The sequence below is a fragment of the Camelus ferus genome, chromosome 29 (assembly GCF_009834535.1).
Source record: "Camelus ferus isolate YT-003-E chromosome 29, BCGSAC_Cfer_1.0, whole genome shotgun sequence".
In the NCBI taxonomy this organism is placed as follows: Eukaryota; Metazoa; Chordata; class Mammalia; order Artiodactyla; family Camelidae; genus Camelus; species Camelus ferus.
In genome coordinates, this window is record NC_045724.1 from 13520620 (window position 1) to 13545802 (window position 25183).

General features: G+C 37.0%; 2 protein-coding genes across 6 annotated transcripts in view; one reads left to right on the plus strand and one right to left on the minus strand.

Annotated features, from left to right (window-relative positions):
* XKR9 (XK related 9) overlaps positions 1-25183 on the minus strand; it is a 173683-nt gene that overhangs the window by 130446 nt on the left and 18054 nt on the right. The window contains exon 2 of one of the 4 annotated variants that reach the window (XR_004316110.1): positions 1419-2051. The exons of the other annotated variants lie outside the window; for them this stretch is intronic. The gene's annotated coding sequence lies outside the window, so the exon portion shown is untranslated. Of the gene's footprint in view, positions 1-1418; positions 2052-25183 lie in introns of those variants that run through there. 4 annotated transcript variants of the gene reach the window in all.
* On the plus strand, positions 169-24938 carry LACTB2 (lactamase beta 2). Of its 2 annotated transcripts, XM_014564869.2 has the most exons (8): positions 173-329; positions 2856-3019; positions 6727-6762; positions 7587-7713; positions 18434-18612; positions 20584-20732; positions 23528-23609; positions 24287-24938. In XM_014564869.2, the coding sequence occupies exons 1-8, from the start codon at positions 208-210 to the stop codon at positions 24328-24330; spliced, it is 903 nt and encodes a 300-aa protein (XP_014420355.2). In that variant the 5' UTR covers positions 173-207; the 3' UTR covers positions 24331-24938. The 2 variants fall into 2 exon arrangements, with proteins under 2 accessions (XP_032326176.1, XP_014420355.2); XM_032470285.1 differs by lacking the exon at positions 6727-6762 and having other exon boundaries at positions 169-329.

Here is a 25183-nt window from a genome sequence, read left to right on the forward strand (position 1 = left end):
GCCCCGCCCCGGCACAGCTGCCCATCTCTGCGCCCCCTCCCCTCGCTCCGCCCCTCCCCGTGGCGTCCGGTGACCGCTGGCCCCGCCCCCAGCACAGCTAGCTATTTCCCCTCCCGCTCCGCTCGCGCGGCGTCACGTGACCTCCGCCCCCGCCCCGGGTCTTGTTGCTGGTTCCGCCCTCCATCCGCCTGCGCGGCAGAGACAGAGATGGCTGCCGCACTGCAGCGGGTCGAACGGCTGTCCAGTCGGGTGGTTCGCGTCCTGGGCTGTAACCCGGGTCCCATGACCCTGCAGGGCACCAACACCTACCTGGTGGGGACTGGCTCCAGGTAAACGTCCCCTTTAACCCCGATTACACAGCGGCCCGCAGGACGCGCGGAGGTGAGACTGCGACGACTACTCACCGCGGTCGGAGAAGCTGTGCGCGAGCACCAGGCACCGCACGGCGGCCGACGCCCCGACTCAGGACAGCCCCTAAATCACGACCACCCCAGGTGGTCAGCTGACTTACAAATGACTGATGGAGAAAAACAAAATCCTGTTTTTGAGACCCAATTTACTTTGCTTGATGTTAATGCCAAGATGAGCATGTTAAGCTGTTGAGAAACTAGGATCTCCTGCAGTTGTTACGAATCCAGGAAAGCGTTTACTTTGCACCCGCTGGTTTTTCACTGGTGTTTGGCCCAGAGCATAACTTCCTTTCGCAAAAGCGATTCGTGTGCTGAGGCCTTTTTCTTAAATCAGCAGTAGAGGGCAGGGTTGCTGTGAAACCCAAAAGAGACCCCTAGCCCTTGGGAGAGAGGAGCTGTTTTTCGTTACTATTGTGTGGCCTTAAGTTATTTTGCAGATGGAATAACTTGTCTGTATTTCTAAGAGTTTTCTCTTGTTCAGCTGCATTCTGTTTTAGTGGAATTATGCAGAAACGGGCATATGTGATTTACTGCACAGTAAGTGGGTTGAGCTATTTTTATATAGTACTTAGTCTTTAGTATACTCTAGACAATAAAATAAGATTCAGTTCCCCTTGAGCACAGAATTTAATTGTGCAGTTGAGACGTATTAAAATTAATAAAATACAGCTGACTACTAAAAACAGCTTAATAAGTATATTTTATTGGGGTTTCATTTGAAGTATCTACTGTATTTGCCTTTTTCTAGTAGATCATAGTTTTGGAAACAGCAGGATGGGGAACTGGAAATACAGCAAGTCAAGCAGGTAAAAAGTTAAGTCCGGGGTAAACAAGGCAGGGTCAGAGCTTTAGGTGCCTCCAGGATCTAGGAGGATAGAAAGTGAAGCACGAAAAACACCTGACATCTAGCACAGAGTCTGGGTTGGCTGAGACCCCAGGAAGTCCATGGGTATTCTCTTCTCTCTTCAGTGTGTCATCTTAAACGAGTTCTAAAGTCAGTACCTAAGATGAAAATAGCATATTGTTAAAACTACCCTAGAAAGTCGTGAAAACACTGTGTTGAAGATGAGTGTACTGTCTCTCAGTGAGTTCAACACAGCCTGCTTTTCTTCCAGCGATGAAACAGATGGCTGGTTCTGTCTGAAAACCAGATGAAGAAGTGGGCTTGCCAACTTTAGGGGCCATGTCGTATGAAAAATAAACACTATATCCTTAAACACTAGAATCACACTCAGCATGGCAAAGCGCTGGTGCTGAAAGACTTAGAGAACCTGAAACTGATTGAGGGAAGAGCAGGTTCAGTCTTCAGTCTCGTACTGCTTTATGCTGCCACTCACATGAACTCGTGGAGTGGAATGGTGAGAGCTGAGGATGATCATGAGCCCATACAGTTGAGCTAGAACAAGTTAATGTACAGGTGCTACTGCCGTGCTGTATAAGTAGATGTCAGGTAATCAGCAATGAGTCTTAATTGGGTCCAAGTAAGAGGTTCTGATATTGGTATCCGTCTGTTCCACAAAGATCACAGGTGGCTCCTGTATCACTAAACCCAGTGGCATTTTTCCATTCCCATCTTATTTGAACTTCATTATCTTCTTACACTGTTGACCGCTCCCTCCTTGATGTGCTAACCACATTCTCCTGTCAAAGGAAGGTTCAGAACCATAAGTACAACTAATAAGGTTGTCTGGGTAAAGAAATAAAGCAGCTCAGACATTTTCCCCACGCATCCCTGCTGCCTTCACTTTGATGTAAGGAGCCCATGAAACACATCAAGGATCCATTTTGTACATTGTGCAGATGAGTTGGTTTCCTTAGGGACACCATTGAATCAGATTCTTTGATATCTTTGAGACATTTGAAGATACTGTTAAATATTTTTTTTATTGAGTTATACTCAGTTCACAATGTTGTGTCCATTTCTGGTGTACAGCAGAATTTTTCAGTCATACATGAATTTACACATATTCATTTCACCATGAGCTACTACAAGATTTTGTATATATTGAAGATACTGTAAAAGATCTTGAAGGCAGATCTGGCGCCAGAATACCTGGTTCTGCCATTTCCTCGCAGAGTAACCTTGAGCGAGGTACTTAATTTCTGGATAAAAGAATGAAATGCCCACCTTGCAAGGTTGTTCTGAAGAATATAATTGTTAAAATATGAAAAGTCCTTGGAACAGTGCCGTATTTCTTTTAAGTGCTGTGTAAATGTTCAATATTATTGCTAATATTCCTTGTTCAGGCTTATATTTAGCTATAAGTTTTTTCAAAGAGCTTTCTTAAGGTGAGATTATTACAGTTAAGCTGATACAGCTGGTTTTCAAGCATGTTGGAAGCAAAATAATTTATGCAGTTTCTTAAATGTACTGTAATTTATGAGTGAGAAATATGCTGCTATTAACTCTGTGCTCCAATTGTGTGATTATCTTTTAATTTTCAGGAGAATCCTCATTGACACTGGAGAACCAGCAATTCCAGAATATATCAGCTGCTTAAAGCAGGCTCTAACTGAATTTAACACAGCAATCCAGGAAATCATAGTGACCCACTGGCACCGTGATCACACTGGAGGCATAACTGATATTTGTAAAAACATCAATAATGGTAAACAGAAAACATTAAGCTCATTGAAGAAAACTGTTTTTGGAATAATTTAATTCAGTTAGCAAAGCTAAGTAAGCTAGTAAACCATGTACTGAATACATTATATTTAAATGGTACTTTTAGAAATGAACATAACTTGAATACTGTCCCCAACTTTAACAAGAGAGGAAAGGAAAAGTCCTATTTTCTGTTTCATAACTCCTCCCTCTTATTTTTCCCCTTTGCGCAGTGATGAAGGTCAGTTTTAATTTAGTTTGTGTAACAATGACTATTTTAGATTGCATAATGGCTAACTACTGCTGAGCATCCACCTTGTGCCCGGCCCTGCGTGAAAACTTCTCATGAGTTCTGTGAGGCGGATGCTGTTACTGTCCATGTTCTAAACGTGGCCTCACGTCTTCTATAACATAAGGCAATCACCGGTGTTATATCCAGGGTGGAGGGAGAGGGGGTGAGCCCTACAGGTATCTGAGAGGAGGGCACTCCAGGCAGAGGGCAGTGCAAAGGCAGAGACCCTGGAATGGGGGTATGTTTGGCATGTCCAGGCAAGACGAGGTTAAGAACATTCATTCACAAAAAGAATGTACGTAGGCATTCAACTAATATTTTTTAACATTTTTAATTACCTTCTTTTTAATTCTTGAGACTATAATTGGGACACCAGAACATTCTCAGCTACAGCACCCAGCATCACCAGGCTGACCACTGTAAAAACCTGCCTACCTACCCCTCTAACCTCCTTCCTCCCAATCCAAGGGGACTGCCTGGCACAGGAAATCATTCTCTATCAATCAGACTTTTCCTCACCTTTCTTTCTCTTGTCTATCATTCCATTTTGTGAATTAAAAAACTATGGCAGGGGGAGGGTATAGCTCAGTAGTAGAGTGCGTGCTTAGCATGTATGAGGTCCTGGGTTCAATCCCGAGTACCTCCATCAAAAATAAACAAAGAAACCTAATTACCTCCCCTTGCCCACTAAAAAATTAAAGAAAAAAAACTGGCAAAAAAAAAAAAAAAAACACTATGGCAAAATTCCTTAATTAGCTTTGGTCAGCTTCTTTAGCATGAGAGCCAATTTGCAAAATTAAAATGTTTATGGCCCCCTTTTTCTCCTTCATAAATCAGCTTTATTGAGCCTGAATTTACATACATGAAATGTACCCATTTTAAGTGTATAGTTTGGCAAACGCCTATATGATCAATCAAGATAAAGAACATTCTCACCTCCCCAAAAAGAGGCCCCCCCATCCCTCTCTGCAGTGATTTCCCCCTCCACCTCCAGCAACCACTCATCTGCTTCATTTCACTGTAGATTAGTTTTGCCTGTGTTCCAAAGTTGCCCGTAACATAGGGATCCAGAATCACTCTGTCCTTTCACACAGCATCATGTTTTTGAGATTCACCCATGTTTCCTGCATTAGTAGTTTGTTCCTTTCTTACTGTGAAGTAGTAATCCATGGTAGGAACGTGCCACCATTTGTGTATCCATTCACCTCTTAATGGACATCTCACCCACTTTCTTTAAAGTAAAAATTAAAATAGTTTTGGGTTCCATACAAAATAATACTTATATACTAGATTACCTAATATATTGATTTAAAGAAAATCAGGGAGAAATTTGACACTGTTTTATAGCCACTAAAACTTTCATACTTTATTTAAGAAGTGGCTGGTTGTGTTTCATTCTGAACTTTATTGAAGCTGGACCAGCTATATGCAAACCTTGAGTTATTCCACATTGAAATTATACAGAGGTAATGGTCAGAATCTCCCCGCAAAAGTTCCATGTGTTTCTTCATTCTCTAAATCCTTAATCATTAGCATTCTTGTTCTGTTTTGCTTTATAATTTCTGTTCCATATTTTAATTATTAGTTTAATTTTTTATAACTTTGTTGAATTATTAGTATGGCAGAAATTTTTCAACTACTTGACAGCACTAACAACCTGTGTTTTTACAGGCCAGACCAAAATTATGAATGCCATTTATAAGATTTCTATGGGAAGATACAGTAACTCCGAAGCAACCTGCTTACAGAATTTTAAATTACAATCAGTGTATGATTTAGCAACTCCTGGTGACTTACAGGGAGCCAGAATTTTACTAGACATGAGAACTGTACAGCCCCAGGCTGCTTAAGTGTTCTGTTTTGGTTAGTTTTTGACTAAACCTTACAAAATATATTTTGTTATTTGATAATCATTATTTTGCAGCTGAAGTTGGGCCTTTGCCATGTATTTAACATTCTAGTCCTAGAAGTCAAATATTTGTTTCTATGCTATTCAATTAAAGTGTGTTTTTATTGGAAAGTATTATACAGGAACAATATTACATGTTTGTATGAACTTAAATAATTAGTATCAGCAATGATGTTATAATCTAATATTTAAACCTTAACAAATGAGGGTTTCCTTCTGATAAAATAATTATATGATAGAGACAGAAAGTAGGTAAGTGGTTGCCAGGAGGCTGGGAGAAGGTAAGAATAGGGAATGAGTACCACTGGGTACAGTGTTTTGAAAATGTTCAAAAGTTATACAGTGATTATGATTATACAAGTCTTTGTACTGGAAAAAATACCCACAGAGTTGTACATTTCAAAAGGGTGAATTTTATAGTTTGTGAATTATATCTTGATAAACTTTTATTAAAAATTATTATTATTATATGATTGCTTTCAGCATGCCCTTCTCCATCTTGCTCTTATATAAGTTGCTGTCATGAATATAAGTGTTTTCATATTTGCATATAATTTTAAAAACTTAAATGGAGTTATTTTTATAGGATGACATTTATTTTCTAATTTTGAGGTAATTGAGTTTTTTTGAAAAGATTTCATAACTAGAAGTATAATATCTCCACCTCTTTACTGAAAGATAAAATTACGCAGATTAAAAATAAAAACAAAAAACCTCACTATCTCACTCCATAATGAAGACAGCCTTATTCTGTAATGTCAGTCCCCGAATAGCATATTATTTTTGCTTCAGCCTCAAAGATAAAAAATAGTGGAGTTTGGGGCTGGAGAGGGAAGGTCTAGTTGCTGTCATTTTATTTTGTTTTTATTATATTTGCAGTATTTCTACCTCCTTTATCCTCCCTACCAGCCAGATTTCTATGCCTTGCCAATTTTCCTCTGAATGTCTTTTTCTCCCTCCGTATTTCCATTGATACAACACTAGCCCTGGTTACCTGCTAGCTGGGTTATTGCAGTCATCCCCTCCTGGTCTTTCTGATCGCTCCCCCTACAATCCCCCCACCTACAACTGCCAGACTAATTGACCTTTTAACACTATTTCATTTTCTTACTAAAGAGTGCACGGTAGACACGTGTGATAAAGTTTTTTTTTTAATAATTTATTCTTTTTGCAGGGGGGGTGGTAATTAGATTTGTTTGTTTATCTATTTATTTGTTTTAATGGAGGTACTGAGGATTGAACCAAGGACCTCGTACATGCTGAGCACACACTCTACCACCGAGCTGTACCCTCCCCCCACTGAAGTTTAAATTCTTCTGCTCTATGAAAGGCATCTTAAGGCCCTCCATGATCTGAGCTTATCCTATTTGCCCCTCTCCTCTTTATTTGAGAGGCCCCTCTTCCTAGCCAGTGTTTTGCATTAGACAAGTTCGTAGCATTGTGTTTTGCACAGATGCCACACTCGTCCTCATTTCTATGCCTTTACTAATGCTGTTCCCCTTACCTGCAGGTCTTTCTCTGAACTCTTCCCAATCCTCCTCACCCTGTAAGTTGTACCGCAAGTTCTATCATATTTATGAATCCTTTCCTAATTGTTTCTCCTTTCTCTAAACTCCTGTTGCTTTTATTAGCTCAGTTGTTCATTTGGTATCCATTAAATGGTACCGAGTGTAGTTCTCTAATTATTGCCTGTTTGTGTTCTATTTCCCCAATTATGACAGTGTTTCAGCACTTTGATGTCTTGGTGCTTGTAGTTACTGTACATAGTATACTGGTTAGATCATTGCCAGTTAGCTATTTGACTGGTTAATTAATGATTTTCTTTGTGTCAGTGAGGGTAATATGCGTTACATTTATTTTAATGGTTTAATATCTTAGCCCCAGGTTTGGGGCTTCTTTTCAGCATTCACAGAAAGAACTTTATGTTATCATCCTTTTATTATTAGCTATTGGCATGATGCCATGACTTTTTTTTTTTTTTTTTTTTTTACTATGTGTTAGGCATCTCAATAGAGAAACGTTCCTGGATTCTGTATTCCTGCCTCTTCAACACCCATCTCAATCTCAAAGCTAGCTGAAATTATGAAGAGTGACTTTCAAGTTTTTGTATAAAATAGGAATGACTAGAAAAACACACAGGCTTTTATAGAGACCTAGAGGGGCATAAAAGAATAAAAATCTCTGTCGTTGAGACAGCAGGAACAGTTACCATCCCAGATATACGCTGCTATAATTCATCCCATTTCTATTGCCTCTAAATGTTAATATTTTTTGTAGCCTTTCACAAGTCAGCTCTATGAAAATTGATCTCTTAAAAGGCTGAATTATCATTTAAAGTGTGACAATATCTTTTACGTGTTTTGTGACTAGACACTGAATATTGCATTAAAAAACTCCCACGGAATCCCAGGAGAGAGGAAATTATAGGAGATGGAGAGCAGCAGTACATTTATGTGAAAGATGGAGATGTGATTAAGACTGAGGGCGCCACTCTAAGGTAAGTAAATGTCCTTGAGCCAGGAAGGGCGGGGGGTGAGGGGTGTCAATGTATATATGTGTTTTAAAAAGAAGGGTAAGGAAGATTTCTACATATTTGCTTGCATGAGTGAAAGTATCTCAGGAGGGATACAAAAGATCTGGTAACACTGGTTACTCTGGGAAGAGAAAATGGGTTGCTTGAGAAACATGACAAAAGAAAAAGCTTTTCTATCTGCCTTTTTTTAAATGATTTGTTTGAATTAATTGATCACCTTTTTTTTATTGAAGTATAGTGCACTTACAGTGTTGTGTCAATTTCTGGTGTACAGCATAGTGTTTCAGTCATACATATACATACATATATTCGTTTTCATTATAGGTTACTACAAGATAGTGAATATAGTTCCCTGTGCTATTGAGACAGGAGGGAACTGGGCAGGGCCCAGCCACTCAAGGAATGACAGCAACCAAAATGGTGGAAGAGTCACCTCCTAGTTGGTCTTGAGGATTAAGAGGTTTGACTTCTAATAGACCTTGATATTTATTATATGCTCATTGTAACAGCGGGATCAAATAACATGCCCACAGGCGCCATGAAAGCCCCAAGGCTAACCACAAAAGGCCAAAGGATGGGTGGTGGCCCAGTCCCTGGGAATCCCAGCCCCTTCCCCAGGGCAGTTGGATTGATCCCACTTGTAGGCACATGAAGCTACTGAGAGCATAAATAGTGACAGCACCAGGCCTAGTGGCCCTTTTCACTCTCTCCCCTTTGGAGACGGCCCTCTGTCTATGGAGTGTGGACCTACTTTTACTTTAACTTGAGCACCCAATTCCCACACCTCTTTCCTTGCCTTTCTCTTGCCTTACACTCTATGCAGTATGTATCTCTCTAAATAAATCTACCTTTGCTCAACAGTGGCTCGCACTTGAATTCTTTCCTGCGCGAAGCCAAGGACCCACACTCAACTGAGACCTGGGACTCAGCCCTCCTCACACCCCACATCTGTTTTCCTGCATTACTATGATTACCTTTTTCGAAAAAAATTTAAATTTTAAAAGAATAGATTAACATTTCCTGCTTGGGGGGATTTAGGGATCCTACCCAACGGTTAAATTCAGGGCTTTCTCGTGCTCTAACTTCCAAAAGGTGACCCATAGCTGAAGTAAATACGTTTCAGGTCAGACCCATAATCCCCCACGACCTATCTGAGGGATTCAAAAAGGTGTTTCAAACTCATTTTTGGTTTTTTTTATGATTGCTTTTTTTTTTAATGGGCTTGATTTTATCTTTATTGTATTTGTCTGTTGTTTTTGTGGGGGGTGAGGTAATTAGGTTATTTTTGTAGGACGTACTGGGGAATGAACCGAGGACCTCTTGCATGCAGAGCGCGTGCTCTGTCACTTGCAAACTTGTTAACTTTTAAAACCAAATTAATTGTGGTTCCCCACAATCTGTACTTGCTTTGTGACTTGAGAATATCTGCTTCTCTGTACTGAAGTTTTTTTCTGCTAAGACAGAAGCTGACTCCTCCTCCTCACTCTTCTCGCTCCCTCTCCCCTGACCCACCACATCTAATCAGATTAGGTTTTAACCTCAAAGATCTTGTCTGCTTGCCAAATTTGGAAGAAAAAAAAATACAATAGAGATAGAGATAATACCCACCAAGCATCCTAGTAAAGTGTAGAAAGTAATCAAGGTTTTTCAGTAAGGATTTGGTTCTGGTTGTAACCTTCAGTCTCAGAGAAAAGTCAACCTGACAGCTTTTGTTGGCTGTTTCAAATTTTCTGAGAGAGCCATCCTTATAAAGTCTGCTCTATCACAGAGGTGGCAGAACTAGATAAATGCTCTACCTGATGAATGGGAAGGCCACAGCTACAAGGCCTCTGATCTTTAGTAAAGCACCTCTGATGTCATTTCCTCTTCTCCCCCTGCCTATGTGAAGTGAATTTTAATGCAGTTTTTATGCAGATTAAAGCATTAGCCACCCAGGTGACTGGAGAATTGGAATTTCTGATTCCCTGATTTAAGAAATCCTATTGCCTTCAGCCTAGAAGATATCAAAAGAAAATCTAAAGCGAGTTCTGGTGTGAAGAGTGGGAGGCAAATAATAAAGGAGGTCTTGCAAGCACATTGACAGATAAGACAGTTTGCAGGCTCTGAAACAGAATGGTTCTCCAAATGAGTTTTTGTAGATTAAAAAAAAAATTGGATTCTACTTATAAATGCATTCTGTGTGTGATTGTTCATAAGACTGTCCATAATATAAGATACATACCCACACCCACATAGTTGTTCCATGGTTTGATTTACATACACTATGAAATGATTATATTAGTAGGTTCAGCTAATATCCACCATCTCATATAGATACAATAAAAAGAAAAGAAAGAAAAAACAATTTTCTCCTTGTGATAAGAACTCTTCATTTACTCTCTTAATAACTTTTTTATTTATCATACAGCAGTGTTAATTTTAGTATTCATATTGTCCACTATATGCCCAGTACTTATTTATCTTATAATTGGAAATTTGTACCTTTTGACTACCTTTCTCCAGTCCCCCCCCCCCACACCTCTGGTAACCACAGGTCTGATCTCTTCTATGAGCTTGATTTTTTTTGTCTTTTTTGAAGATTCCACAAATAAGTGAGATCACGCAGTATTTGTGTTTCTCTGTCTGACTCATTTTACTTAGCATAATGCTTTTAAGGTCCATCCATGTTGTCACACATGGTAGGGTTTCCTCATTTGTTATGGCTGAATAATATTCCTGTGTGTGTGTGTGTGTGTGTGTGTGTGTGTGTGTGTGTGTGTGTGTGTGTACACACCACAACTTCTTTATCCATTCTTCCATCAGTGGACACTTAAGTTGTTTCCTTGTTTTGGCTATTATAAATACACTACTATGAACATTGGGGTACAAATATCTTTCCCAGTTAGTGTTTTCATTTCCTATGGCTATATTCCCAGAAGTGGAGTTGCTGGATCACATGGTAGTACTATTTTTAATTTTTTGATATTACTTCATATTGTTTTCCACAGTGGCTGCACCAATTTACAAGTCTACTGATAGTGCACAAGGGTTTCCTTTTCTCCACATTCATGCCAGCATTTGTTATCTCTTTTTGCTGATGGCCCGTCTAACAGGGCTGAGATGACATCTCATTGTCATTTTAATTTGCATTTCCTAATGACTAGTAATGGTGAGGATCTTTTCATGTCCCTGTTGGTCTTTCGTATATCTTTGGAAAAATGTCTATTCAGGTCTTTGATCATTTTTTTTAATTGGGTTGTTTTTTTGCTGTTGAGTTGCAGCAAGTTCGTTCTATATCTTAGATATTAATTCCTTACCAGATATATGATTTGCAATTTTTTTCCCATCCTGTATATTGACTTCATATTTTTATAGTTGCTGGATATATACCCCCTAGAATCATTTTCACATAACATTGAATACTTTAATTAACAGATTGTAGTGGGTTTAATAAGAAAAGACATGATTTCTAACATCTCTTTAATACCTTGCTGCTGGTACAGCTATAATACTGTAATTGTTTGCAATACATAAAGCATACACTTAGAAACCATAAAAGCTTAATAGTTTTTAATGACAGTTCTCAATGCCGCTCAAAAATAATTGCTCCCATTATGCTAGTATCTCATGTTCTTGTACTTTCTATTACATTTTTAGTAGATTTTTCAAAGGCTTTACATTTCAATATTTAATATTAAGGATTTTTTTTTTTTTTTGGCAAAGGAGAAACTCTTAAGTTATAATCATTTCAGTTTTCTTAAATACTGTTATTTAAGAGTTGGATTTTGTCAAATGTGTTTGTAGTGTCTAGGGAGATGGCCTTACTTTTCTCCATAGCTTTATTATTAATTTCAGAGCTCTTACAATTCTGAAACACCCTTGCATTTTTTGAACAAATTTTACTTGATCACAATGTCATTATTTTTAAATTTGCTTTTGAATTCTGTTTGTTAATATTTTAATTAAGATTTTAATAACAATATGCATTAGTAAGATTGGGTGGTAGTTTTCTCTTTGTGCAGCCTTTATCAGATTTGAGAGTCATAAGTTTTCCTTCTTTTTCTATGCTCTGGGATAGATGAAGTAGTAGTGAAACTATCTGGCTTTTAAAGGTTTGTTAGAGTTGCTTGTGGAAATACTGCACCTTTAGTTGTTAATGGCAATTACACATCTTTTTGGTGAGGGTTCATAATTGCTTAGTAGTAACACGGTCCTGTGAGGAAAGCTTAACGTGTGTAATTTAAGCTTATTTGTGTACTTTCTATAGATTTCGCTTTTTAATACAAGACTAGACTTAAAAAATCATGTAATCTAAGTTTCTTCGTTAAAAGAAAGGTTAATGATTTCCAGAATCTCAAAACCAAATTTGAAAATACATTTAGGTCAGTAGCAAGGCTTATCGAGGTCTAGAGGAAGGGAGGCATTCAGAATTACCTGTGATACTCTGGCTTTGTTGTGCATAAAAATACAGGCATATGCAAATAATTAGGCAAAGAAGTGCAAATGGATACCTCTAGGGAGAAAAAAATTAAACAGGGTGGAGCAGTAACAGTAACAAATCTTGAAGGACTATTTGATTCTTTGCTGTGTCTTCATTTTTCCTTCCAGGTATTTGTTAATTTCCCACTCTGAAAAAAAATTAGAATTGGTTTCTCCCCTTCTCCCATTTATGGGCAACGTTCCTGTCTCCCAACCTTATGGGGTCAAAATTTTGACGAGATTAGTGCTCAGTGTTTCCACTATTAGAACGATAGACACTGCAGCTAAACCATGTTGTAAACTGTGCTTACTTTTCCTTTCCTGCAGTTAATAATTGTTTTGTTTTGGTTTTTATTTGGATCATTTTCTAGGTACTTATCATTAACTCAACTCTGATTACATACATCTCCTCTCAGGATATTTAAGTGTATCAGGGATTCTCGCACTTTCATCTTCTGGAAGAACCTCCCTCCCTCAGAGCCTCCCAGCCTGCTGCGTTCCAACTGGTTTCCCCCAGGTTCCATTTAGTTGGGGAACCAGGCTGATGCTGCCGTCACCCCACAATTCCCTTCACACTCACCCTTTGCCTCTCTCTAGCCTCGAACCTCCTATTTCCTGTACCCCATCATTTTCCTGGTACTCCTTTTTTGGTGGAGCTCATCTGCAATAGCATTCTGAGAAAAAAAAAACAGTGCATTTTTGAGGACTTACATGTCTAAAAATGTCTTTTTTTAAATCCGATTTGATTTAAGGTGCACTGGGTCTGGATTCCAAGTTGAAAATCTTTTTTCAGTCTCAGTTTTGTATGCAACATTTCATTGCCTTCTAGTTACAATATTGTGATTGAGAAATCTGAAACCCTTCTGATTCCTGAGCTTTTTCACTGTGTTCTGAAATGTCACCACGATGCACCTTGGAGGGAGTTTATGGTGCTGGGTCTTTGTTTGATAGGCCTTTTTAGTCTGGAAACCTGTGTCCTTCAGTTCTAACCATTGTTCTTGAAGTTGCTCATTGATTATTTTATCTCATCTGTTTTGATCTGTTTCATTTACTAAAACTCCTTTAGTAAGAACTCTTAAATTTGTCCTCTAACTTTATTTTTTCTCCCATTTTCCATCTTTTTGGGGTTTTGCTATACTTTCAGCTTTATCTCCTAATCCTATTAAGTTTTTCTTTTCTCTTCTCACATTTTTAATTTTCAGAAGCTCTTTTGGCTCCCTAAATGGTCCTTTCACACTATCCTTTCTTCCTTCATAGTTGCAACTTTTTGTCTTTCTGAGGACATTACAGTTTTGGGGGATAGGCGGTTGTGTGCTTTTTTTTTGTTTTGGGGGTAATTTTCTTCCTTTTAATTTTTGGCCTCCAAATAACTTTGTTTTCATTTGCTCTCCTCAGTGAGAGGGGCTTTCTTCAGATGTCTAGTAATTATGCTCATCTGGTATTTACTGATGTCTTCTCACGGAGACTACACAGCTGTTTGGGAGCTCTGAAAATGTGAGGAGAGCCTTTTGTAGGTTGTGAGCCTCACTCTAGGGTTAATCTAGATGAATTGTTTAATTTAGTTGGGGAACTTCCCACACTGGTATCTTAGAGTCTTTCTTCCTGAGCTGGTAAAATTCCCCAGAAAAGACTCTTAGAGTCTTCATGTAGGATAAAAGCCTGGCTGCCAGCCTTTCTAGGAGCTGAGTGTGAAAAGAAGGCTTAGAGATTCACGCAGCCTGGTTTCAGTATAGTGTCACTACCGCCACCTGGGCCTGTGTTTTACCCTCTTCAAAGGTTAAATCTCCAGTCTTCTCCCTCAGTGGGGTCAAACTGCTCAAAATGGGAAGAGAATCTGAGGATCTAAATGTTTGTTAAGCAGACTCTCAACCAGTCCTCGTTTTAGCCTCCCCTCCCACTTCACCTTTTACTCCAGATTCCTGGGACCAACATCCTGAGACTGGAGAATTCTGCAGTGTCTGTAAATCTGGCTGGTCCTCAGCTCTTACCAACCCCAGCTTAGGCTTCAGTTTTCTCATGTCTGATAAGTCACTTATCACTCATCTGTCTTCTTTCTAAATTCTAAAATTTTGATGATGTGGTCCATTGTCCTCACCCCTGGGAGTTTATGCCATTTTTAAAAAATCCCTTTATGGTAATTTTATTGGTGTGTTAGGAAGAACAGTAAAGATGGAGGTGTTCAAACCACTATCTTTAACCAGAAATACATGTTCAGTTCCTAAATAGTAAATACAAATCTGCAATTCTATTTGCCCTCCCCTCCCCCACAAAATCCATCATTGAGAAAATGTATTTAAAGTATTCCAAGCACATAAAAATGCAGTGCTATTTAGAATAAGCAAAGAGAAAGATAATTGACCTCTTAAGCTAAATAAAATTTAATTTAAACCATATTTCATTAAACATTTATTGCTATTTCCTGTGATTCAGTTATCTGAAATGTAAAATGAAGAGATTAATAGTACCCACCCCAGACCAGTAAAAGCATTAAGTGTATAATACCTGTAAATCCCTGAAGTCAGTGCCTGGCACATGGAAAGCAATATATTAATATTAGCTACTACTAATTGCTAAGCACTGGGAATATAAAAGTGGGAATATGACAGGAGTCCTGCCTTTCAGGAATTCATAGCCTTGTAAGGTTAGAATGGTAAACAAATAGGAAAACAACATGAAACCTGCAATAACAGAAGTATAATTCAAAGTATAGGAGTAATAACAGAAAAAAAATAACCAGTAGAAAGGATTATCTCTATGTGGCTGAGAAATCAGGTTCTCTACAGAACAAATTATTTACACCTAGCTCTTTGTTTAACTAGCTTACTGTTAGTATAGTTATAAACCTTATATAAATGTAAATGGAGGTTATTGAACTAAAATATTTGTCATGTTTTAAGTCTTTACTGTTACAATAATTTTGTTTATTAACAAAAGCTGAAAACTGAAGAAGACAAAGGAAATAAGTGTGCTAAATTTTTTATCTTAATAGAGGGTGAAATCAATAAAAATTGCTTTGTTCTGTCAATTTTTAATGTAAAAGAAAAAATAAAGTATGTTTCTTTTAAACTTTTAGCTATCCACTACTAAAATAAAATATTTACCATTTATTAGGCATGTAACTTTGTGCCAAATATGCTGAGCACTTAAATGCTTGTCTTTGAACCTCTCAGCAATCCTTTGAGACACATATTATTCACATTTCAGTGAAAAACTGACATTAAGGGAGGTTAGTTTGCTCAGTTTCTTACATCTACTTAAGGATAGGTAGCTGACAAATCACCAAGAAAAGAACAAGAGGAAATAAAATGCAGTACATATAAAGGTGACAGCAAGAAAGTCTAAAAACCAGAAAGCTTAAACCTTAATGACTGAAGTGAGTCAGACATACACGTATGGGGGAGGGAGGAGGGAGGAGAGACGTACATAGAATAACTACTCTGTTAAAAAAAAAAAAAAATTCTGAGACCAAATCAGAAAAACAGCCAAAAAATACTGTTTTTAAGGATGCTCATCTCAGTATTACTGATGGAGAAAAACTGCCCAGCAATAGGCAATTAAATTATGATTCACTCATATAGTAGACTGCTCTGCAAACACTAAAAACCGTTTTAGAAACAATTTAATGATGCAGAAAAATACAGTGTGGTAAGTGCAAAAATTTTAAATCAGATATTAAAACATCTCAATTTTGTTTTTAAGATATAAATATACAAAGAAAATCTTTAAAAATTAATATTCTTCATCAGAAACTAATACAACATTGTAAATCGACATTTCAATTAAAAAATTAAAATTTAAAAATTGATACTCTTAAAAAGTAAAAGCATATGATCCACCAATTCCACTTCTGGGTCCATATTCAAAGAAAATGAAATCACTACCTTGAAGGGATATCTGCACCACAATGTTCACTGCAGCACTATTTACAATAGCCAAGACATGGAAACAACCTAAGTGTCTATCAACAGATGACTGGATAAAGAAGATGTGGTATATATACAGTAGAATATTACTGAGCTATAAAAAAGGAAGGAAATCCTGCCATTTGCAACAACATGGGCAGGCATTATGCTAAGTCAGACAGAGAAAGATAAATACTGTATGATCTCACTTAAATGCAGAATCTATAAAATCCAGGCCCTCAGAAACAGAGAACAGATTGGTAGTTGTAAGAATTGGGAGGTAGGGGGTGGGAGAAATGGGTGAAGGTGGTCAAAAGGTACTAACTTCCAGGTATAAGATAAATAAGTTCTGGGAATGTAATGTACAGCATGGTGACTGTAGTTAGCAGTAATGTATTGTGTATTTGAAAATTGCTGAGAGTAGATCTTGAAATTTCTCATCACTGGAAAAAAATGTAATTATGTGAGGTGATGGATGTTAACTAAACTTATGGTGATCATTTCACAATGTAGACATACATAAAATCATTATCTTGTGTACCTCAAACTTCAATGTTGTATGTCAATTATATCTCAGTAAAACTGGTGAAAAAATACATCAAAACAAAAAAGAAGAGAAATTGCAGACACTATGACATATCACTATACTATAATTTATCTCATGAGGTGTGCTTCTTGGCCTATTTATAGACAGAGCGAGGGAAAAAAATGATTCATGATTCCTCAGTTCAAATAACAAATAACCCCAAACCTTAATTTCCTTATTTCATATGCATTTTTCCCTTATCCCATAGTGAAAACCTTGGTTCTCCACATCAGTTTATTTACTTGTTTATCCTATCAAACAATTAACACAAATTCATTTCAGAAACATAATAACCAATAATATTGCCAGCAATAAGCATATTAAAGTTCAAGATATCTTTGCAGTTTTTTTCATCTTATGAGATATTCATATATATATATATATATTTCTTTTTTTTTTTTTTTTGGAGGGGGGAGGTAATTAGGTTTGTTTATTTAATTTATTTTTAAGGGAGTTACTGGGGATTGAACCCAGAACCTTGTGCATGGTAAGCATGTGCTCTACCACTGAGCTATACCCTCCCCCTATCTTAAGATATATTCTATTAATGATGTCTTAGTATTGCATTTAAAGCTTATTTGAATTAATTCATTTGTTACTGTGGCTTTGTTATCTATCTAGTACACAGTAAGATTCACTTCTTTCCATATTCAGTATTAAGGTTTTCTTTTTCTTTTTATTTAATTTTATGTTTAGAATATATAAAATATTTACATAGCTTAAAAGTTAAAACATAAAATGTTAAAAGTTCTAATCAGAGAACTCTTGCTTGAATCTCTGTTCCCTACACCCCACCTGCCTACCTGCTATAGGCAGCTATATTCATTAGTTTTTTATTTATACTCCCTTTCTTTTTGCAAAAATAAGGAAATATATGCTTATATTTTTATTTACCATTCTTTCTTATACAAAAGAGCATACTATGAACACCCTTTTGTGCTTTGCTTTCTTATCACTTGACAGTATATCCTGCAGATTACTCCATATGAATTCATAGAGACCTTCCTCTTTTGATAGCTGCATAATATTCCATTGTGTGGCTGTACTGTACTTTATCCATAGTGCCCTATGGATGGACATCTGGATGTTCCTACTATTTTGTTATTACAAATAGTGTATGAATGAATAACTTGTACATATTTTTTATTTTTGTAAAGGTGTATTTTCAGGGTAAATTCTAGCAGTGGGATTGATGAGTCAAAGGATTAATGCATATGTAATTTTGCTAGAAGATGCCAAATTCCTCTCCATGTAAGCTCTACCATTTTGGACTCCCACCAGCAACATATGAAAGTGCTTTTTTCTTAGTTTTTTCTCATAAAAGAATGTGTGTTGTGATGTGTGTGTGTGTGTGTGTGTGTGTGTTTGAAAAAAAATACAGTTTTAAATAATAAAAGCACTATCTGAGTAGTGGAATGATTGGTGATTTTTATCTCCTTTAAGTACTTGCCTTTTCTGTTTTCCAAATTTGTTGTAATCAGTGCTTATTACTTACAAGAAAGAAAAGGTAGCAGAAATATTAAATTTGCACTTTAGAGTGAGAAGTGTGATTTAGCTAAAGCAGAGAATTTTCTGGTAATTTTCAGAGGGCCACAAGAGAAAAAGGAGCTTTTTTAAAAAAAACTTGTTGACATCCTTTATTTGTGTCTTGTCCAGAGATGATAGAGAATAATTTACTTCCCAAAATGTCTTCTAAGCCTAAGAGTTCATAATTGCTACTCTTTCTTCTTTGAACCAGAGTTATACATACACCTGGCCACACTGATGATCATATGGCTCTACTGTTAAAAGAGGAAAATGCGCTCTTTTCTGGCGATTGCATCCTAGGAGAAGGAACAACGGTATTTGAAGACCTCTATGATTATATGAACTCCCTAAAAGAGTTATTAAAAGTCAAAGCTGCTGTTATATATCCAGGTAGGTAATTTTTTTAATCTAGCAAACCATTTGTGTCAGATGATGAGGAAGATTCATTTTGGTTTGTCTGGATGTGTTCTTTGAGTTCTCAGCGTGGAAGAGATACATATAAACTACTTCTTTCTAAATTATACCCCTGAGCCTTGTCTAGCAATGAAAAGAAGGCTGAGAGTTGTATTAATAACTTTTTATAAAGATATAAGGGTTATTTTTTAACATTTTATTAAGATATAAGGAGATAAATATAAAGATATTTTTAACATTTTATAAAGATATAAGGGTTATTTTTTAACATCACACAGCTATTAACAGAACTATTTAAAAAAGGAAATAAACTTACTGGAACAAGAAATTTTTTTCATTCCGTAAGTTATCTTCAGCTTTGCTGTTAACTTGATTTCTGTTGTGGACTCTATTTTAGCTGTGTAACCAACCTTGGGTAACATTTGACCTCTGAGATTTAGATTTTTTAACTCACAGTACGGAAATACCAAAGGCTTCCATACAAACATAAACTGTATATTTATTTTAATTCTCCAGAAAAAGAAGCTTGTTGTTAGTGTTCAGCTCTGATGGCACTGCTCTGGAATATGAATCTCCCCTCCATCCTAAAAGCTAAGAAAGATTCAGGACCCAACAAGAAGCCCCAGAAGGAGAAAGAGACTAGATTACCTAATTTTTTAAGTTCTTCTAACCTGCTCCTAACCAAAGAGCCATGGAAAGCTCTGTAAATAAGTGTCTTCTATACCTTCATATTTTCTCATGAGCTCCCACTGCTGAGGGGATAGGAAACACATCAGTGGGGCTGGACATTTAGATTAATATTACGACATAAAAGGAACAGAGGCTGAGAGCTATTTTGAAAGAGAAGAGAATAGACATTTGATGCACTCACATTCAAGCAAAGCTAACGAGAAGCTGCCTAGTACAGGTTCTCGGACTGTTCGCTTCAGTGAGTCCAGTGAACTGGCTTATTATCAGCACAGCTGGGGCTCACGTGTAAATGATGTTCTGTAGCCATAGCTACTGTGCACTAAAGCCTGCTACCCTACCCGCCAGGTACTGTGCGGGGACCTTCACAGACCTGTCCTCACAAAAACCCAGTGAAGCAGGGAGCGTGGTCCTCGTTGCACAGCTGAAGAAATAACCTCAGAGATTTAGAGACTCACGGCCACACAGCTAATAAATGAGTCAGAATTCTAAAGCCTGTGCTCTTTATAGAGCAGGTTAGTCTGCTTCTGAATATTTTGTTATCAGATATTTTAAACATCCCTCTTGCAGACTTGTGTAATATATTTCACTGTCTTTACAGAGCAAGTAAATTTCAGTATAACTTTATCTGGGTTATTAGCATTTCTGAATTACTAGTGTAGACAGAAGGCTCTTAAGTTCTTCTGTGGTTCTTGTGAATTTTTAATAGCTCTTGGTCACTTACATAAAACTATTTAACATCCCCATTGTCAGCCTTTTGTAAGTTAAGAGCAAAAAGTGGTTAAAAGCTCCCGAGTCAGAATCCCAGCTTCTTAGCTATGTAACTGTGGGCAGATTATTTATTTTCCCTATGCCTCAGTTTCTGCTGTCAAAAGGGGATAATAAAAGTACCTAACTGCTGGGATTCTTCTAAGAATAACATATATTAAGCATTTAGAGCAGTGTCTGGCAAATCATGAACACTCAGTAAGTATTACCTGTCTTACTGTTGTAGTTACTGTTTTATTGCTATATTTATTTTCTATTTTTAATGAACAAAATAACACAGTGTATATAGACTTTGATATGTCTCTAATGTTTTTTGGCATTGTATGTCATTTTTAAATCTCTTCTTACCTGCATAGTTTTCCAAATAATTTATTTATTATGTGTTTAGTATGCTTTTTCAATATATCATATGAATTATTTTTAAACAATGAATTAAGTTATACTTAACTTTTTTATCTGGTTGAAATAATTTTTATAATTATTCTGATTCAGGACATGGCCCAGTAATCCAAGATGCCGAAGCTAAAATTCTACAATACATTTCTCACAGAAATATCCGAGAACAGCAAATTCTTACAGTATTTCATGAGAACTTTGAAAAATCATTCACAGCAATGGACCTTGTAAAAATTATTTACAAGGTAACTTTCGTTTATTTTACTTGTACATAGACACAATTGTAATAGAATAATCTATTCAGTAGACTGCAGATGTGGTAAACTCATCACATCCCAGAGCAGAATGAGTCTGTTAGTTTCATAAGTAATGTCACTTGTATAGATTTGAGACCAGTAAGCTCAACGTTCTAGAACACAGAAGTCAGATAAACACCAGCCTGCAGGACAAAAATAACCATTCTGAGCCATTAATTAAGGCTTTCATACTTTGCTCAGGCAGGGAGAGACCATTGCCAACAACCTGATGAATAAGCTTTATTATGACTTATGTATTAGTCTAGTCATCTTGATCACCCAGTGTCCCAACCTGCAGCAAGTGAGAAGGGGTGATCTGCCAGGGACTGATCCTGGGATTACAGCAGTGAGAAGCAGTAGCAAAGCCTACCAGCATATGAAAAGGAGAAAGAGCATGAAGAAGAGCATGCATGGAGTCGTTCCATCCGTAGAGGAAGAGCCCCTCACTCAGGGGCCTCTGAGCACATCCCTGTGGCAGTCGACCAGTATAATTCAGTTTCTTGGCACATGTTTCTTAGATATTTGCTGTGTAGGCAGTATGGCTTTGGGGTTAAGAATGTAAGCTTTGCGGCAGGGGGAGGGGCGAGGAATATGGCTCAAATGATAGAGTGCATGCTTAGCATGCACAAGATCCTGGGTTCAATCCCCAGTACTACCTGTAAAAATAAATAAACAAACCTAATTATATCCCCACCACCACCAAAAGAGAAAAAGAATGTGGGCTTTGGAATAAGATTACCTAGGTTTTCAAACTCCCACTATCACAACTACAGCCATAAGATACCTGAGAGCATAACTAAAGACAAGCTTGAAAAGGAATTGGGCCAGTTTCAATTAGTAAAGGACCTTCATGTCCCATAGGCCTAAGTTATCCAAAACCAGTTAACTCATACTCAGTGCTCTTTGTTTTACAAGGGAGGGATGAATGAGTAAAAGGGCTGAAGATGAAAAGTGCCAGGAGTAAAAGGGTAATGTAAATATTTAAATTCTGTGGAAGACTTCATTTCCTCTCAGTGCTACAGTAAAGCCACTGGACGATACACTGATACACATCGTTTTTCCTAACTTAAGTTCAGACAGCAGAACTCTCTGATAACCCTCACAGGTGAGTCATCCAGTAACTGTGTGTGCCTACAACATGCTGGATCTGCATTCAGAGGTGTGTTCACTGTGCATACGTCTGCAGCATCTGTTGCATACAGAACAGCATTAGGCATTATAGAGACATTTATTCATTCCACACATGGAATGAATTTTCTGAACTGCCCTCACGTACTGGACTAGATGCAGAGATACCAAGATGACTACAGATCCCTGCCCTTGAAGGACTCACAGTTTATAGAGAACACAGACATGTTCAGTGGATACTTGTAATACTGGCTCTTTCATAATAGTTCCCATTTTTTGAGCACGTTATTATGTGTTAGACACTGTACTAAATGCATCACATTTACAACAGTAATTTGAGGTACTTAATTTCAAGTATCTTGAGTTTTCACTAGATAAAGATACTATTATTCCAACTTAACAGGTTAAGAAAAAAACTGACAGAAAAAGTGTGAGCCAAGTCATTTTTCTGAGGGCACAAAACTATTAGCTGTCACATACTCAAATGTCAGAAGTCAAATACTCAAATCTTGTGTTTTCTGTCACTCCAAGCTTCCTCCAAGGCCTATACACAGTATGTCACAGCATAAAGGAAAGAGGAATCAGGTCTACCTGGTGAAGATGCAGGGTGATGAGGCTTGTCTGAAAAAGCTTCAGAAACCTAACTATTGAATTAGATCATGAAGGAGTAAGCATTCCCCAGGCCAGAGTACAGGGGAAGGGAAGTCATTCTAGACAGAAGGAAAGATGTATTCAAACACTGGGAGTCATAAAAGCATCATGCATGTTTGAAAACCCACAAAGAAAATGCATTCGACTGGAGGCCAGAATACATATTGTGGATGGGTGGGAAAGGGGTCGGGGGTCCCAGGAAATGAGGCGGGAAAGGCAGGCATGAGCAGGTCATGGGAAGCCCGTGGTTGCCATGCTAAAAAATGTGGGCTTCAGCCAATAAGCTGGTAATGACCACTGAAGGATCTTAGGCAGGGAAATCACATAATAAGATCTAGAAAATCATGCTGGTGGATATAATGCATGGTGCTGGAGCTTAAGGCAGAGTTTGGGGTTGGAGGTTTATACTTGGGAATCATTAATTCATAATGTTGATGTGGCAGACAGGTTGAGTAAAAAGAGAAGCACGTCAGCGATACAATTCACTATAAACATCAGTATCTAAGAGAAGTCTGGGGAAGGATAAATTTTAAGCTTGAAATACATATAATTTTATAAAAATGTGCAAAGATCTTATCATGTAACCAATAAATAAACCACTGGGCCATTTGTCTGTAGCAAAACTATCAGAATAATTTTTACATTTATTTATTCATTCATTAATAAAATATTGAGTTCCCACTGTGTGCCATTTTGCCAAGCACTGGGCATTCAGTAGTGAACAAAACAGATACACTACTATCTTTATGGAGCTTACGTCTATTTTATCTATAAATAGATTTTTCATAATACAGTGACCTGGAGCGAGGCATGTACAAGATGAAATTGTTTTGATTATTACCATATAAAAATGTATTTGAGTTAAAATTTTCTTCTTTGGCATTTTTTCTTTAAAAGTTTCAAAAAGATCAGCTCTGTTCTTTTCTAAAAAAGAAATGTTTTACTGTCACTCATTTTGCTTTTAGAATACTCCTGAGTATTTACATCAAATGGCCCAACATAATGTCTTGCTTCATTTGAAAAAATTAGAAAAAGAAGGAAAAATATGTAAGTATTCTACCAAATTTCAGTTCTTTTACTACCACAATTTAAAATATTTTTTAACAAATGAACTAGTTTCCTTTGAGAAAAACACCACCCACCGGAGTTCTCCCTGGAATGTCACTGTAAACTGGAGAGACAGGCACTAGAAAGGGTCAGTTTTGAAAGGCCAGCGGACCACAAATACGAACAAAAGCTCCCACAGGGATCAGAATCCCGTGTGGGGGTTCCAGTCCTCACCCACCAGAATGACAGGCCTGTAGCAGGAAGATAGCTTCTCCACTCCCAGACCACACGGCCATGAAGAATTTTACACGTAGAAGATTTGGGAACTGGCCAAAGGTTTAGCAGTAGTAAAGCCAAAGAAATTAAAACAGTAATTCTATAACTGTTTACTAGTGTGAAATTAATTCATCATATTAATAGTCTTAGAAGTTAGAGCCTTAAAATCAAGAGGTTCAAAGTTGGATTTTGTGTAGAAGCTTCAGCAATGTTTTTATATATAAATACACACACACACACACACACACACACACACACACACACACACACACAAGCCAGCTTTGTATTGAGCAACAGAATTATGTTAGGAGTTAATGCTTTTTCTAGCTACAAGATAACTTAAAATCTAGTGATTTGCTTTTCTGTTGTTAAATTTTTACTCTCTAATTTTCTTTCCACAGTTAGCAACATGGATCCTGACAAGAAATGGAAAGCTCATCTTTAGTTTCAGATGAATGAAAGTTTCTATTGTTTTGTTTTCAGAGGATGGTATGTATGTTTTGTTAACCATGAATTATTTACAAAGAATATAGAGTGTATAACATTAAAAATAAACATAGCTGTACTTTAAAATAGCATCACTATTTATTCTAAAATTGTATTTTACACCTGTACTACTGGCTGTTTATCTAACCTGGTTCTTATAACATTTTACCAAAAATTCAAAATCTAACAGTTTATCCATTTTCAATAGGTAAAATAAACAGTTTCTTTTAAAGTAATAATATGTATGTAATTTAAACAGGATAGTATTCTTAGATAGTATTTAAATAGTCTTTATCTATTATCAGTGCTCAATAATACTGTTTTCTCTAGCTGCTTCAGTGAACAGCACAGATTTCAATGTAATCCCTCCTTTCTGCAGCATTTGTCTAAATCTGTAGCTAACAACTTTGTCTTCATGTTCCTATCAATTACATCATGATTATGTATCAGTTCTACAGCTCTGTATCATGTATATTTTCTTATAATGGAATTCCACAAATGATTCATGTAAATCAACTTTGGTAATAGAAAAATATTAAATTCCCAATTAAAGATGTTGCAGAGAAATAATTTCTGTAATCCATTAGCACAACCAACTTACTTTCCACCTTTAGGTTTTAGTATATAAACAACCATCAATATCTATGTGAATTATATACCAAAAGTTTTTTTTAAATTGGAAGATTATAAGACAGGGCATTTTTTAATGTAAGTAGTGTTTTCAAATAGTGGTTAGGTTCAAAGGAGCCAACCAATGCTTATTTAACCCAGAAGGTTGCCAAATGACAATACAAAAATGAACTCAGAATTCT

Excerpts from the sequence above, each read along its gene's own strand:
- LACTB2 (XM_014564869.2), top strand. The coding sequence starts at position 208 with ATGGCTGCCGCACTGCAGCGGGTCGAACGGCTGTCCAGTCGGGTGGTT. Across the intron at positions 330-2,855 it reads CTGGTGGGGACTGGCTCCAG|GAGAATCCTCATTGACACTG; the intron begins GTAAACGTCCCC and ends TTTAATTTTCAG. Across the intron at positions 3,020-6,726 it reads TTGTAAAAACATCAATAATG|GTCTTTCTCTGAACTCTTCC; the intron begins GTAAACAGAAAA and ends CCTTACCTGCAG.